Raw genomic sequence first — 17,850 nt, 5'->3', positions numbered from 1 at the left:
AAGATTTAGTCACCGATCAGAAAATAATTTGAAGAGTGTTTCGTGCAGTGCATCTCACCCCTCTTTCTCAGTTTGATAGTGTTTGCCTGAGTTGTTGGAGACTGTATTCTTTGAAAATGTCTGTAAATTCAACTTCCTACTGATGACAGATCTCGTCTCCAGCACATTATCATCAGGCACATCAGCTAAATAGTGTTCAGATTTGTGCACAATTTAATATGGTTCAAGAAAGTGGAAAGAATCAAGAAATAAATGTGTTAAATGAGATGGAAGCCATTATACACATTTCAAGGATCAAATGAGTCTGTGGGCACAGTACTTCAAACAATTAATTTAGATGAGCCAGGAACAAAAATTCATTAATTCTTAAACTGCTTGAAATGTTAATTTCTGTACTTAATTTTTTTGCTACCAATATGAATGAGCTCATTAATAGTGATAATGCAGCATTGACAGCTGCTGCCCCTCACAATCTAGCAGATCTGAAACCACCTTCTCTACCCAGTAATCCTCAGGAAGAAAAAAAAATGAAGCAATATGTATGTCCTACAATTATTTGCAAATATTTTATCTCTACCTTTGTGTATCATAATCTTACTAAGTGCAACGAGGGATTTGTGATGAACTTTGGGAAGAGCCTAATCCCTCAATGTGGATCTTGGTGCCAGATACAGAAATGGAGTTTAATGTGGGGAACTGTGAAGTCGAGCACTTCACAAAGAGAAGTCAAAGATTATTATCTAAATAGAGAATGCAAATGGGTGAAATTCAGTGGGAGCAAGTTCATAAATCTCAAGAAGTCAGTAGGCGGGTGAACCAAGTGATTAGGAGGAAAGTTGTATTGGCCTTTATTCCAAAGGGGTTAGAGTTTAAGGATAGGGAGGTTTTGTTTCCATTGTACAGGATGTTGGTAAGGCCACATCTGGAGTAGTGTGTACAGTCTTGTTCCCCTTACCTGTTAAAAAGATGTAGTTATACTGAAGGCAATCCAAAAGAGATTCACCAGGCTAATTCCTGGGATGAGAAAGTTGTCATGTCAAGAGAGGCCAGACAGTTGGTATCTGTAATCCTTGGAGTTTAGAAGGATGTGGTGGGGGGACGGGTGACCTTATTCAAGCATAAGATCCTAAAGGGATGACAAGATGGCTGTTGAGCTGGTTTTGCGAGTGGAATGGCCACAGAATAATGGCCATTCGTTTAAAACTGAAGTGTGCAGAATTTTCTTCTGATTTTATGAATCTGTAGAATTCTCAGCCCCTGAGGGTGGTAGAGGACAAATCATTAGATGTGTTTAAGGTGGAGATAGATAATATGTGAAAGATTGAGAAATTAAGGCTTATAGAAAACTGGCACAGAAGAGGAATTGAGATCAGCTGATCTCATCGAGATGGTGGGGGGGGGGGTGGTGCTAGCTGAGTGGCCTATTCCTCCTCCTATTGTGTTCTTGTATTAATTACCCAACTGTTAGCTCCGAAGTCTCAGATTCATAATCTATGACCAACATTCAGATCCCTGCTCAGATGCTGCTTACTCCAGATGGTTTCTGATGCAGCAGGTAGTGCTGCTGCCTCTCAGTTCCATTACCCAAGCCCAATTTTGACCTCAGGTGGTGCCTGTGTTTAGTATGAACATTCCTCCTGTGAAAGTATGGGTTTCTTCCCAAGATGCAAAGATGGTATAAAAAGTTATGTTATTTGAAAATATCAGCAGTGTGGTCAGTGCACAGCTTAAAGTTCCCAGCTGCTGTCCCCGCCCCCTTAGTCTGGATTGAAAGAAGTCAGTGCATCATTGAGGGTACACTGGGTTTCCAATGCATGACATCACATGCAATGGATGCCTGTCACTTATGTAGATAAAATTTGAAATAAATTTGATTGTGAGGGGAAATTGTATTTAATAACCATTTGACCTTAATTGATGTAAAGGAATTTTTGAAATTGGGAGAATTGATAGATTGGATCTTGTTGCTCACCAGCTGGGGTTTTCTTGTCTACTGGCTCTCTGCAGTCTGTTCTTGGCTTTGTGGGAGTTGGGAACAGACTGGAAGAAAGATGTTGGTGCTGGCATCAAACCTCCTGATTTGTGGTTAGACTTGCCACTGTGTCCATGTGTGGAACACAGGCGCTGAGCTAAGAGGGTGGATGCATTTGACATCTGGCCCTGGCATTTTGCCAGGGGTGATTGGGATTGATGACCTTGATTGAGGAGATAAATGTACAAGTGCTTTACTTTCCTTGGTTTTTATTAATTTATAACATTTAAAGGTTCTTATTAAGTTAATTTTAGTTATTAAAAAATTATTTAAATCTTAATTGTCTTTAGATATCTCTGGTCATCTAGGACATTTAAACACAGTAAGGATTAGTGCCTCATGATGCCTTTGGCTTTGTTTCTTGGGTCATCCACAGGCAGCCAGACATTGAGGGCAATTGGAAGGGTGGGCTGCAGTAAGCTTTGGGTTGGAAATAAATTCTGAACAGGAGTAGAGACAGAGAGCTGTAACTATTGCCCCAGAAAAGCAACCAAAATTGTGTAAGATCCTTTCTTCCATTTGCCCTCTTTAATACTTTGTATTAATACCAGTTAATTTTGGGTTATGAATGAGTTGCATGATAATTTTTAGACTGAAAGATCATAATCCAATCCATTAAATAACCAGTGAAAGCTGAGAATGTAATACAGTTAACCTTATTAATTTATTAGATGCAAATTTCTGAGATCAAGATTCTTTGAAATTATGTCGGAAATTTGTTATTTCTCTCTGTTCAGTTAAATAAAGTAGGGTCCAAAAGTTAGGTCTTTGGATTCCAGCAGTATCTCAAGCTACGCATTCAGATTTAATGGCAATGTTCTACCACCTTAGAGTTTTATAGTACCTGAACGAGCAGCCAGTGCATTAATTATATATGTTTCATTTGTTACAGGAGAGTCAGGCCATTCCCTTGCTATCCTTATCCAGCATCTCCGTGTCCAGTCCCAGCAAAACAGTCAAGCGACAACACAGTATCCCAGTGGAGGAAGATAATTGGGAGAAAGCAAATAGAGCTAGCGATGTTCCAGTATCTGGTTTGGAAACAGGTACAAAGCTTGCATTTTACTGTAACAGATGAGCAGTGCAGTGACCGTTGTTGTGCAGGAAGAAAACTGCAACCGTATTTGAATCCATTATGCCAAATATTCCTTTTATGGGATTCTGTTACTCCATCCTTAAGTTACTGTTCAATGTGTTTTTCTAATAATGGTTTCAATTGGGTATCATAGCCGGGCAGAGGCTTGCAACAGCTCCAGTAAAAGCTTACATTTGACTTTTGTGACGTGTTGCACTACTGGGTAACAGGTGCAGAAGTCTCTGCCCATAGTTAGAATGTCTAATGTTTGCCTGTTAGAAGGACTACACCTAACAATAATTTAAATTGTGTAGTAGGGTGCTGTTTGATACATTGCCATTACTTCACAGCAATTAAATATCCAGGGTAATCAACATGAAACCATGGAAAAGTATTTGTTTCCCAGACATTCAAGGCACATGCTTGGGTTCTTCTAACGACTGCTGTTGTCGCTGTGTTACTATTGAATTTGTGGTTCAGATCTTCTTGTCAAGTTTTAGTTAGTAGGTGGTTAAATCCAAATTAACCATTGGTGATTCATGGATCAATGAGCTTCCATCTTGGGTAAGCAGTAAAACAGAAATGATGTACGCACCAGTCAGCAAGTGATCCGCACTTGTATATCATGAGGAATACAAGCGAGGGAGAGAAATTTATATGGGAAGGCTGTCATAATTCTCACAAAGGCTTGAGGTGATTGATATTTTGTATTTTCTGTTATTTTATAAACTGAGAGGTGAATTTACATCTCCTGCTGCAGTTATGTGGGTTAGAGAAAACATTGTCAAGAGGTTCTCACCCTGTTACAGATTATGATACAAAACGTTTTGAAAAGGTCTTGCTATTCAGACTCTGAAATGATGTCATGGGCATAGATGTCTTGGGTCAGATGGCTGAACTTGGAGTTATGGAGTAATACAGCATGGAAGCCCAGCTGACCCTGCTGCACATCAAGCTGGTTCAATTTTCCTGTGTTTGGCCCATATCCCTCTCAACTAGGGATTCCTAAACTTTTTAATGTATTGGATCCTTACCATTAACTGAAGGGTCCATGGACCCCAGGTTGGGAGCCCCTACCTATCCTATCTATTTATTTATTTATCTAAATATCTTTAAAGTGTTACCTGAGCTACCTCTGGCAGCTTGTTCCATATACACACTAACCTCTGCATAAAGAAGGTGTGCCTCAAGCCCCTTATAAGTCTTTCTCCTCTCACCTTAAACCCATGTCCTGTAGTTTTTGATCCCCCGAGGGAAAATACGGTGCATATTCAGCCAATCTATAACTGTCATGGTTTTACAACTTGATGGGATGAAAACCGCCAGGGCTTCTCAGCAGGCTATCCCCTCGGGCAAGCCAAAATGGTTCCATACATAGTGAGTGCAGGGGCTGAGGTAAAAGATCAGCCATGAACTTTGAGAGGCAGAGCTGGCATGAGGGGCTGAAAGATCTACTTTTTCACTCTTCTGTTCTCACAACATGGCTGAGGAGAAAAGCCTTTGGCAAACAGGGAACACACTCACAGTTTTAAGCTGTGATGTGTTTTGAAGGTTTCTGACTCAGCTGACACTCAGCAGTATTCAAATGTGTTTTAAGAAAAACAAATAGTTAAATTGCCGGCATGGGCCCCAGCTATGCCTGCCTTTTCGTTGGCCACATAGAATAGTCCATGTTCCAAGCCTTCCCCAGTATTGGTCTCCAACTTTTCCTCTGCTACATTGAAGACTGCATTGGTGCTGCTTCATACACCCATGCTGAGCTTGTCAATTTCATCAACTTTGGCTCCAATTTCCACCTTGCTCTTCACTTGGTCCATTTCTGACACTTCCTTCCTCTTTTTGGATCTTTGTCTCCATCTCTGGAGCCAAACTGTCGACCGACATCTTTTATAAACCCACTGATTCCCATGCATATTTTGACTACACTGCTTTCCACCCTGTCTTCTGTAAAAATGCAATTCCTTTTTCTCAGTTTCTTCATCTCCAGTGCATCTGTTCCCAGGATGCAGCTTTCCCTTCCAGGACATCAGAGATGTCCTTGTTCTTCAAAGAACGGAGTTTTCCTCCCTCTACATCGGTGCTGCCCTCACCCACATCTCCTCCATTTCCCAAATATCTGTGCTCACCCCATCTTCCCACCACCTTAACAGTGATAGAGTTCCCCTTGTCCTTGCCTACTACCTCTTAAGCATTTGTATTCGACACATGATCCTCCTCAACTTCCGCCATCTCCAAAGGAATCCTACAAACAGTCCTTCCAGGTGAGGCAACACTTCACATGCGAACCTGCTGGGAGCGTCTGTTGTGTCCGGTGTGCCCAATGCGGCCTCCTCTCTGCCGTCGGAACTCTGAATAGACAATGAACCCATGAACACGACTGTAGTATCTTTTTCCTCTCTGTTTGCACGACTTATTCAATTTAGTTTCTTTTTTATATATACTTACTGTAGTTTATAGCTTTTATTATTATGTATTGCAATGCATAGCTGCTGCAAAACAACAAATTTCACAAACTGCCAGCGATGTTAGATCTGATTCTGATGTTATAGGTCCCTAGTTGTACGTTACATTTTCTTTTTGTAGATGAATCTGAAGATAGTACCCTGGTTTTGACACCTGTATTACTAGCCTCTCACTTAATTCAGTTTTTTTGGCAGCTTCTCCCTTTCCCAATGTTGAAATTAATCAACAAAACAGTATGCTGCATCTGTTCCTCATCAGCTTTGTGATTATTTTGATAAAAGTTATTTGTACATTGTTTAACCTGCAGGGCACAAATGTACAAACGTTTGTAGTTTCTTTCCAAAAACATACTTCATTCATTATACATGGATTGATAGAATTTGCATTTCACTTTGCTTACTGTACCAAGCAATTTTTAGATTAGATTATGAAGACGTGCAGTCCTCTTTTATTGTCACTTAGTAATGCATGCGTTAAGAAATGATACAATATTTCCTCCGGTGTTATATCACAAAACACAAGACAAACCAAGACTAAAAAAACTAACAAAACCACATAATTATAACATATAGTTACAACAGTGCAACAATACCATAACTTGATGAAGAAGTCCATGAGCACAGTAAAAAGTTCAAAGTCTCTCAAATGTCCCACATCTCACGCAGACGGGAGAAGGAAGAAAGACTCTCCCTGCCATACCCGACCACGGTCCAACTCTGAGTCATCCGAAAACTTCGAGCTCTGATCAGCTCTCCGACACCGAGTACTGAGCGCCATCTCTATCCGAACGATTCGACCTCCATCTTGGTCGTCAACAGCAGGCAAAGCTGGGGATTTTGAGGCCTTCCCTCCGAAAGATTCCCAATCACGCAGTAACAACAGCAGCGAACTGGTGTTTCAGAAATTTTTCCAGATGTTCCTCTCTGCTTTCACGTCTGTCTCCATCGAATCAGAATTGTCCACGGCCCCTATTTAACGGATACGATATCATTTTTCACCGGAGGGCTGCGCACGCACGGCGTGCTGCTTTCTCTCCTCCCGCAAATTCAATGCACTCTCTCACAATATGCCAGTGTCACAAATATTTCTCCTGCATGCTTTGCATCATTGTTGAGAGGCTGTTACACATGATTCAACCTCTTAGTATCTGGTAACAGCATGTTCCTAGACTATAACCTTCCCCAGAGAGCCTCTGTAGTCATTGCATCCCATATCAGTGCCTTCCTCTCTATGTAAACCTACATCTTAGAATGCACCATTTGTCAACATTTGATTATATGTATTTCTTTACCCTGGAAGACCAGTATGTTTTGGCCAGACTAAACTATTTTAAGTAGATAATCTTCCACTGCCAATGATTGTCCTGTATTAGCCCTGTGAACAACCAAAAGACTTGTGTTCTGTAGATTCTTGCAATGACCCTTCTGCACCGCCCCCCCCAAAACAAAGACCGTAGTCTTCCTTTTCAGACCTTGGTAAATACAAAGTATGCAGTAGATAGATGGATGACCATCTGATGTGCACCACAGCCACATTGAGGGCAGTATGTGGGGGGATTGAGACTGTGGCTATACATGGTCTTGGTATTTTAGTCTTGACTACTGGTGATGAGGCATTCTGCCAAATAACTTTGACAATCAGTTGGAGAATCATCCCACAAAGCCCAAACTCCTCCTCCAGAGTCTCCAAGACTACCTTTGTGGAATAGTGCCTGGTTGATTTCCGCAGAATTGTTTCCAGAAGGGACGGGTGGGGTGGTGCAGTCCAACTAAATGGAACTTTCCTACAGAACAAGGCTAGCCACCTTTCAGACAAGAGCAAAGCGACACATAATCAGTGCTTATGTGGCTTGGTAGAACTTGTGGCTATCAAGCAGAAGGTCGTGGGTTCAAATCCCACTCTAGAGATGAGCTTAAAAATCTTGGCGGGCAGTTATGGTTTTGGGGGACTGCGATCAATTGGCAATGACAATAAAAAAACTATAAAGATGGGTGAATATAAAAGTGTTACGTTATTCTGATAAACTTTAACATATTTTCTGTTAGAGAAATTGCCAAATTTGCCATTGTTTTTTAAAAATATTTTAACCTGAAGCTTAGCTAGTATTTATCTGTTAAACAGCATGATAAAAACTGATAATTAGTCCATTAACACAAGGCTAGATGCGTGCAAATTGGCTGCTTTTTATCCTACAATAGTGACTGCACTTAGAAAGCTTTGGCCCATTCTGAAAGTGATGTGAAAGCTGCTGAATGGATAGAAGTTTTCTTCTTACATTCCCTTTTATAGTGGTTGAAGTAGAGGAGTTACATGTGCATGGAAATACTTATTGGTTTTAATGATGCTTCTTAAAATAGGAATAACAGGGATAACATCATTCAAACATTTGTGTCAGACATTGCAAGTGGCAGAGCTATTTTGCTGGAGGCAGATTTATGATCAGTGAAAAATTAATGATTTTTTTTCTTGACATGGAACACAAGTTCTGATGAGGGAAATAGTTTCTGCTTTGTGTCAGCAATTTTTAATGTTTCTTTTGGCATATTTATTAAGGACAATATCCTTGAAAGCACACAATTTATCCTTGACACTTATGACAAGCTCAGTGAAAAATAACAGAAGAAGGTTGCAGATGGAGATGTCATGCAGGTGTTAGGGTAATTTACTGATGCATAGGAATAAAACCAGATAGAAATCTAATCATAATTTGCATCCCAGATTGAGTTATTAGGTGGAACCTAATCAAAGAGCTCAGATGGTTCATTAATAGGCCAAAGGATCCCTGGCAGAGATTATGAATCTATCTAAAAGGTTGCAGTGGTTTCTTTGGTTAGAAGTCCTTCAGGGGTGACTTGCTTAGTGATGAATTTTATGGGTCCTGAGGTGGTGTGTGAGCCTGTTTGAAGATTCACTGATGCTGTTTTGTGAGGAGGAAGGTGCCTGAGAAGACAGCGGGTGGTTTGAATGCAGTGTGGTTCACATGTTTAATTTTTGTGTGGTTTTGTTGAAGAACCTAAAGGTGAGGAGCTTGTCTAAATGCACCCCTAAGTTTGAGCAGTTTTGGATCAGACATCTAAGTGCAGAGGCGTGTGGACATTGTGAACTGCCCAGCAAAGATGAAAATTGGGGAGAAACCCTACTGATGTTGGAAATTTGAAATAAAAACAGAAAACGCTGGAATCACTCAGTAGGCCGGGCAGCACCTGTGGAAAGAAAAACACAGTTATTGTTTTGAGTGCAAGACTTCCCTTGAGAAACTGTTCTGTGCTTTGATGCTGGGGATATTGGCAGGAAAAGCTCCTTAAACCCACCAGAGAATAGGCAAACCAATGATAATTTTCTAGTGCTTTCTGGTGCTTGCTATATAAATTGTCCATATTTCCAAAGCACATTGGGAGAAAGCAGATAACCGCTGCTTTGCTGACCATAAACTTGTTAAGTTTGAGGTACTGATTTTAAGACACTTGCTTCCTCAAGCAGCTGAAGACCCTTGTTTGTGGAGAGGTGGTCTATTTTTCGTAAATATCTCCTATCATTGAAAGGTAGCTTTCGTAATGTGGAAAGGGCTAGTGATGTGGCAGGAGCAGGTCTGTGAAAAACCTTTACTCTTTAAATGTTGAGTGAGACATATTCTTTCATAGCTTTGGTGAAGATATCTGTGATAGTAGGGAGTTTGAACTCTGAGCATTGCATATACTGTGAGATGATGGGAGTCAGAGAGATCTTGTCTCTGGAAAGGTGCAATGGAAGTTGACGAGTTTCAATGTTGCTACAACTGAGACCAACTTTTTCATGTTGGAGCTATTTAAACTCCTAGCTGCCATGGTGGGATTCAAGTAGCTACCTCTGCATTAATGGTTTTGTGCTCTGACTAGCAGTTCAGTAATTTATCAACATTGGTAAAGTCAACTTTTAGTCATAGAAAAGTACAGAACAGAAACAGGCCCTTTGGCCCATTTAGTTCATGCTGTACCATTTAAACTGCCTACTCCCATTGACCCGCACCTGGACCGTAGCCCTCTATACCCCTACAATCCAAGTACCTATCCAAATTTCTCTTAAATGTTGAAATTGAGCTCACATGCACCACTTCTGTTGGCAGTTTGCTTCATGCTCTTACGATCCTCTGAGTGAAGATTCCCCTCATGTTCCCCTTAAACTTTTCACTTTTCACCCTTAACCCATGACCTCTGGTTATAGTCCTACCAAACCTCAGTGGAAAAAGCCTGCTTGCATTTATCCCATCTATACTCCTCATAATTTTGTATACCTCTATCAAATCCCCTCTTAGTCTTCTACATTCCAAGGAATAAAGTCCAAACCTATTCAATCTTTTCTTGTATCACAGGTCCTCCACAGACCTGGCAACATCCTTGTAATTTTTTTTTTCTGTACTCTTTCAATGTTACTTGCATCTTTCCTATAGGCAGGTGATCAAAACTGCACACAATACTCCAAATTAGGCCTCACCAATGTTTATATAACTTCAACATAACATCCCATCTCCTTACTCAATATTTTGATTTATGATGGTCATTGTGCCAAAAGCTTTCTTAGTGACAGTAAGCATCACTGTTGCTGTTGGCTAGAATGTACAATTTCTTGAGCCTTCTAATGCCTTGGGTGAGTAATCATACTGGTGTGAATTTGTTTTCCAAAGTGGAATTTGTATGTGAAATTTGTCTAGGTCTGAATGTAATAATCTCAGGCAAGCTGCATCTAATGTGTCTATGTATTTAATGTTCCTGTGTTGTACTTCTCTTTGTTCTTTTTTGTGTGTGTGTATATGTATACATGTGTGTGTACATGTATACATGTGTGTGTATACACACACACACACACACACTCACACACTCACACACTCACAGCAGTACAACACAGGAACACTGAAAAAAAAATAATTGGCCATCAAGCACTCATTTACACTAATCTTACATCAATCTTTTCTTCTCTTCACATTCTAATTGGTTCCCTCCAGAGTCAACTGCACACAAGGGGCAATTTATCCCACTGATCTAAGGACTACAGTGAGGCAGTAGCTCCACTATCTGTGGCCCCCATTTATTAGTAGTGCTGTTGAGAAGTTTCACTATGATTATAGTGGTATGACAATTAAGAATTTTGAACATACCTACATTGTTTCTATACCAGCAGCTCTCACAGTCTTGCTTAAGGAATTAAGGGGCAGGGAAGCAGAACATCAGATACATTCACTGAAGAAGTAGAATTCCAGATTTATTGTGTGGTAGTAGCCATTGTTTACATTGATTTTAGCAAGGTTTTGAACAAGGCTTGAATGAGATGCTGGCCCCGAAGGTTAGCTTTCATGGGAGCTCGCGTGAGATAGCCAATTAGATACAAAATTGGCTTGATAGAAAGATTTAGAGGGTGATGGTGGAGGGTTGTCTTTCAGTTTGGAGGTCTGTGATCAGTAATGTATACTACAAGGATTGGTGCTGGGTCCACTGTTGTTGTATATATCAACAATTTGGATGAGGATGTAGGTGGTGTGACTAGTGGATTTGTGGATGACTCCGGAACTGGTGACGTGGTAGACAGTAGAGAAGGTTGTCTGGTGGGCAAGGTGGTAGATGAGGTAACTGCCATGTTTCCCTTCACTGGATGGGGCATGGAGTGCAAGAGATGGGATATCATGTTATACCTGTAGATATTGGTGGGACTGCACCTGGAACATTGTGTTTAACTCTATGCAATAGGAAGGAAGTGATTAAACTAGGAAAGGCGCAGGAAAGATTCACAAAGACGTTGTTGGAACTGGAGTGCTTGAGTGTTCGTGACACTTCTCACGCTCTTAAACTTTTCAATGATTTTAAGTTCCCTGGCCCCCACCGCTTTATTTTCACCATGGATGTCCAGTCCTTATATACTTCCATCCCCCATCAGGAAGGTCTCAAAGCTCTACGCTTCTTTTTGGATTCCAGACCTAATCAGTTCCCCTCTACCACCACTCTGCTCCGTCTAGCGGAATTAGTCCTTACTCTTAATAATTTCTCCTTTTGCTCCTCCCATTTCCTCCAAACTAAAGGTGTAGCTATGGGCACCCGTATGGGTCCTAGCTATGCCTGCCTTTTTGTTGGGTTTGTGGAACAATCTATGTTCCGTGCCTATTCTGGTATCTGTCCCCCACTTTTCCTTCGCTATATCGACGACTGCATTGGCGCTGCTTCCTGCACGCATGCAGAACTCGTTGACTTTATTAACTTTGCCTCCAACTTTCACCCTGCCCTCAAGTTTACCTGGTCTATTTCCGACACCTCCCTCCCCTTTCTAGATCTTTCTGTCTCTGTCTCTGGAGACAGCTTATCCACTGATATCTACTATAAGCCTACTGACTCTCACAACTATGTGGACTATTCCTCTTCTCACCCTGTCTCTTGCAAAAACGCCATCCCCTTCTCGCAATTCCTCCGTCTCTGCCGCATCTGCTCTCAGGATGAGGCTTTTCATTCTAGGACGAGGGAGATGTCTTCATTTTTTAAAGAAAGGGGCTTCCCTTCCTCCACTATCAACTCTGCTCTTAAACGCATCTCCTCCATTTCACGTACATCTGCTCTCACTCCATCCTCCCACCACCCCACTAGGAATAGGGTTCCCCTGGTCCTCACCTACCACCCCACCAGCCTCCGGGTCCAACATATTATTCTCCGTAACTTCCGCCACCTCCAACGGGATCCCACCACTAAGCACATCTTTCTCTCCCCCCCTCTCTCTGCATTCCGCAGGGATCGCTCCCTACACAACTCCCTTGTCCATTCGTCCCCCCCATCCCTCCCCACTGATCTCCCTCCTGGCACTTATCCGTGTAAGCGGAACAAGTGCTACACATGCCCTTACACTTCCTCCCTTACCACCATTCAGGGCCCCAAACAGTCCTTCCAGGTGAGGCATCACTTCACCTGTGAGTCGACTGGGGTGATATACTGCGTCCGGTGCTCCCGATGTGGCCTTTTATATATTGGTGAGACCCGACGCAGACTGGGAGACCGCTTTGCTGAACATCTACGCTCTGTCCGCCAGAGAAAGCAGGATCTCCCAGTGGCCACACATTTTAATTCCACATCCCATTCCCATTCTGACATGTCTATCCACAGCCTCCTCTACTGTAAAGATGAAGCCACACTCAGGTTGGAGGAACAACACCTTATATTCCGTCTGGGTAGCCTCCAACCTGATGGCATGAACATTGACTTCTCTAACTTCCGCTAGGCCCCACCTCCCCTTCGTACCCCAGCTGTTACTCATTTTTATGCACGCATTCTTTCTCTCACTCTCCTTTTTCTCCCTCTGTCCCTCTGAATATACCTCTTGCCCATCCTCTGGGTCACCCCCCCCCCCGTCTTTCTCCCTAGGCCTCCTGTCCCATGATCCTCTCATATCCCCTTTTGCCTATCACCTGTCCAGCTCTCGGCTCTATCCCTCCCCCTCCAACTTTCAAATCCCTTACTCACTCTTCCTTCAGTTAGTCCTGACGAAGGGTCTCGGCCTGAAACGTCGACTGCGCCTCTTCCTATAGATGCTGCTTGGCCTGCTGCGTTCACCAGCAACTTTGATGTATGTTGCTTGAATTTCCAGCATCTGCAGAGTTCCTGTTGTTTGCTTGAGTTATAAGGAAAGATTGGATAGGCTGGGTCTATTTTCCCTGGAGTGAAGGAGGCTGAGGAGTGACCTTATTGAGGTTCATAAAATCTTGGGCATATTTAGACAACCGCCTCCCCCTGTATGATACCTTTCAATTAGTGCCCTGCCTAGACTTGAAAATGTATGGCCATTCCTAGATGTTGGGTCCAAATCTTAGAAGTCCTACCCAGCAGAAGTGAGTTAAAAGATATCTTTTAAGGGTGATTGGAGATGGGTGACTAGAGTTTGCTTTACCACTAAACCCACATTAATCTTCGTGTAATGCCTTGAGCTTTGGGGATTGAGAACGATGTGGACGTGGAAAATAGAATGAAATATGGAAAACAAAACATAAGATTATTCCTGGTTTTAGGAAAAATGAAACCAAAAAGCAGCATATTTTAAATAAAGAAATAGGAAGATGTTGGTGGTCAAGTGGACCAAAATTTTGTTGACATTAAGGTGCAGATGTAGCAGCAGTTAGGATGCCTAGTGGCATTATGGATTTTATTACAAAATCTCTGGTCTCAAGTGATTACCTAGGAAAGAGGAGGAAGAGGAGGTCGAGAGTGACATAAACCAGTGAGAGATCTTGGTGTACTTTAACTTGCTGAGATCCAGTGTTATTTTTGACATGGTTCATTGATGGAATTTTTAAGAAGAGTGAACTTATCACTCTACCCTTGCTAATGTATTTGTTACTCAATTAACAATATTTGTGATATTGTGGTGAATAATTATGGTGCAGGTGACTCCCACATTATGGCAGTTTGGGTAATGGGAACTCACAAATTGGTACTAAAGAATATCTGGGATTTGGAATAAAAATTTGGTCATACAAAATTGATGTGGAAAATCGTGATATGGGCTATTTCCTAGGAACACAATCCCACCCCGTGACACAGGGTTGCCTATAATTTGTCAAGTTTAAAGCTTTCCATAAATTCTGCACCAGCTCAGGCAGTTGAAAATTCTTTCCATTGCTAACATTTAGCAGCGCCGAGTCTAGGAATCAATCAGCGCAGCACCCTTTACAGCTCCACAGACCTGGCTTTGATCTTGTCTTTTGGTGCTGAATGCACAGAGTTTGCACATTTGTCCAGTTACTCCCCTGGGTTTTCTCTGGGCGCTCTGGTTTGCCTCCCACAGTCGAAGGATACGCTGGTTGCTCGGTAAATTACTCATAGTATAAACGGGAAAATAGGACTTGTTTTATCAAGGACGTGGAAAAGAGAATGGGTTATGGGAAAATAAGTGGAGAAATGGGATGGCTTGATGTGCACATGACATTGTAGAAGATGCCTCCTGGTCCACTGGTTGGTCATTTTCACTTCCCTTAGCAGCTATACTTGGGGCTGTGTGGTGTTAATTCAAGAAATTGTGAGCTATGTATCGTGAATACTACTAAGAAATAGGCGAGAAGGCACCAATCGTATTTCACAAAGGGTGAGGGTAATGTCATTAGCAGAATGAGGTTTGAAATGTGCAGGATCTCCATCATCAACAGGACCTCTCAGGATCATGTTTTTTGATTGATTTGGTTATATGGTCATATATCCATGCTGCTTATGATGGAACCTGGGAAGTGTATGTGATTTAAGTTGAATATTGTTTTAATCCTTTTTTTACTTTTCAGATTCCAAGAATGTCATGGGAGATGGTTCTAGCAAGAGGTTTCGCACGACTTCGATACCCTTGGATATCCCAGGTCAGTATATAGGGCAGGCAACATGATTTACAAAGAACAACACGCACAAAATGTTGGAGGAACTTAGCAGATCAGGTAGCGTCTATGGAAAAGAGTACAGTCGATGTCTTAGCCCGAAACGTAGACTGTACTCTTTTCGATAGGTGCTGCCTGACATGCTGAGTTCCTCCAGCATTTTGTGTGTGTTGCTCGGATTTCCAGCAGCTGCAGATTAATTTACAAAGAACCTGGTCGTACTGCGACTTGCCTTGTTTTCCAGTATCTGCAATGTAGAGTTGTTTTACATGTGTAGTGAACACTGTGGTATTGGCACCTACCATTGTCAGAACCTCGAGTGGGCTTTTGAAGTGGACAGCTGTAATTGTAGATTCAATATTAGTCACACTGTGAAGGGTTTTAGATCAGAAACATGGTCTTTCCTTGTACAGATGCTGCCTGACCTGCTCAACATTTCCTGTGTTTCAGGTTTCCAGCGCCTGCAATGCCTTTTAAAAAAAAAAATAATTTACCAACAAGGGGTTTGTTTAGGGCCTAATGCTCCAGGTGAGCCCTCAAAATGCAGAAGTACTTGCCCTTATCTGTTATTCACAGTTTTTCCTTCATAACACAGCAGGTGTTCTTTCTCTCCACTTCATGAAGATGCTTGCCTTTAGTTTCAGGCTTGCCACCAGCCGATGAGTAGCCTATGTCAGCTAAGCTACTATTGAAGGTCACATATTGACTCTGTACTACTTGTGTATTCCTCCCCCTCCCTTGTACATGTGTACACCTGCCCATCATCAATTGCTGAGTTTGAGTTTGCCGATCCTTTCCTTCATTTGTGGAGCCCTGCAGCTTGGAAGACTGTGATAATGAGATTAGCAGCATGTAACTATTTATGCTAATTTTGAAATATTAGAGGCAAACTGAGCTGTTCCTGCATTCAAAATGTGCTGGTTTTGTGGAATGCATTAGGTAGACTTTTTAAAGTAATAAGCTATCTTCAAATTTTGAATGGGAACTTGTTTACCACACTTGTTTTGAAGTCAGGAAAGCAACAACTCTCTACTGTTCGTTGTTTTTACAATTTAAAAAATCTTCCCCTTGTTTGTAGACCCATCACACCCTGGACATCACCTGTTCCAACTCCTTCCTTCTGGTAGGCGCTTTAGATCACTGTATGCCAGGACAAATAGGTACAAGAACAGTTTCTTTCCGTATGCCATCAGTCTTATGAACACTTGAATTTTAGTCTATTATAAACCAAGTTCACCTGTACATACACAGGTATACCTCATTGTATATAGTTCATGATTATTTGCACTATTGTTTTGTTTGCTTTTTGATTCTGTACAGCGAGAACTCAGGGAAACTGGCATCAAATTCCCTGTATGTGTCCACATACTTGGCGATAATAAAGGATTCTGATTCTAATTCTGATATGGAATCTTTACAATTTGTTCTGTACACCTTGTTTCTGTGATGATATAAAAGCTTCACTGTTCTTGTGAAAAAAAATTTTAATGTAATCACAAATTAAACACTCTCTGCACTGCTGAATTCCATTCCCAATAGAAAGCTTAATAGGTATGGAGATGCAGAATGCAATGCAATTTTGAGAACTTTCAGCAAGAGAGTGTTATTTACATGTATGCCCTAACTCTTAACAAAACCAGCAGATTAATTTCACTTTAGAACTAACCTTTAGTATTCAGTATGGCGAAGCTGGGGATGTTTCGTATAGATTGCAAATGTGTGTTGATGTATTATTGGATTAATGAGTAGTTCTTTTGCTGCAAAATAATTGGCTTTTATTATTGCAGGAGAACCAGCTAATAGTAAATCTGACACGAATATTGCGTATGAGAAATCTAAGGTCAGTCACTCAACAGAGGAGCTTAGTTCCAGTCCTATCATGTCTACCATTAAGGTAATTATCAACTTCCACTATACCCTGTCCTTAGTTAAGGGAACTGAACTGTGAAGAACTGAGGTTAGTGAGGCATGCAACAGATGCTTTCCAAGCTGGGCATCATTAACAATGGCCAAAAATAATTGTCCAGTTCCAAAGGATCCTGTGGTTATCTTGAGTTTGCCATTAAGAGCATCAATGCACTTTAAAGACGATTGGAACGTTTCAGCATAAATAAGGAACCATAATGTGCATACAATAAGAATTGTAGCTGTTATAAACTGAATAAAATAGAAAATACAAGGTATCTAGTCAGTCATCATCTATGGAAAGGGAAGCAATGAACATTTCAGGCCATAGGCCTTTCAATTCAATGGCTCATGCCTGACCGGCTGTGTATTTGCAACATTTTCTGTTTTTTGTTTCAGATTTGCATCATTTGCAGTATTTTTTGCTATGTCTTCATTATCCATGTTTCTCCACAATCCTTTGAAAAAAAGATAGGAATATCCCTGAGATTGGGATAGACTTATCCCAGCAAATTCATCCAATTCCTCTGCGTGAGATTGTATTACTATATATGAAGTGCTATTAGATGTACGTTATTAAAAGGTAGGAAACTGAATCTGTAAACTGACTTCCTTCTGTTTCAATAGTCTTCTGTGAAGAAGAGTGTTACCATGATGGAGCAGCCTTCTATTTACCGCTACATTGAGGGCGAGGAGAGCCCTGGCATCAACAACCATAGACAGCAGATCTTGGAGGCGGCCAAGAAGGATCTCCTGACTTTGATGAAGCTGGATGTGAGTAATAAAAACAATCGCCTCAACCAATATCTAATAAAAACTTGGTACTTGGTACTGTGGATTACATTGAGTAATGTATTTGTTAATCTGGGTTTGGAGCCATCTAAGAGTCATTATACATGTGCTTTTAATTGGAAATGCCTGTAAATGGAATCTTTTCTTGTCTCCAGTTCTTGAAGGTTGCACTTGATATCAATTGCTAGTGTAGATATTGTACTGTAACAGAAATTAAGAGAC

At 41.3% G+C, this 17,850-nt stretch overlaps 1 protein-coding gene across 2 annotated transcripts in view; it reads left to right on the top strand.

The window, feature by feature from the left end:
• pnpla7b (patatin-like phospholipase domain containing 7b) overlaps positions 1 to 17,850 on the top strand; it is a 334,759-nt gene that overhangs the window by 92,011 nt on the left and 224,898 nt on the right. The window contains exons 12-15 of one of the 2 annotated variants that reach the window (XM_063073811.1): positions 2,925 to 3,078; positions 14,845 to 14,916; positions 16,719 to 16,771; positions 17,464 to 17,610. In XM_063073811.1, the coding sequence (XP_062929881.1) occupies positions 2,925 to 3,078; positions 14,845 to 14,916; positions 16,719 to 16,771; positions 17,464 to 17,610 (426 nt within the window). Of the gene's footprint in view, positions 1 to 2,924; positions 3,079 to 14,844; positions 14,917 to 16,718; positions 16,826 to 17,463; positions 17,611 to 17,850 lie in introns of both variants that reach the window. The other variant, XM_063073810.1, reaches the window with a different exon arrangement.

This window comes from Mobula hypostoma, chromosome 21 (assembly GCF_963921235.1).
Source record: "Mobula hypostoma chromosome 21, sMobHyp1.1, whole genome shotgun sequence".
Taxonomy (NCBI): Eukaryota; Metazoa; Chordata; class Chondrichthyes; order Myliobatiformes; family Myliobatidae; genus Mobula; species Mobula hypostoma.
The sequence above is the reverse complement of the archived record's forward strand: the minus strand, read 5'-3'. Positions and strand labels throughout refer to the sequence as shown.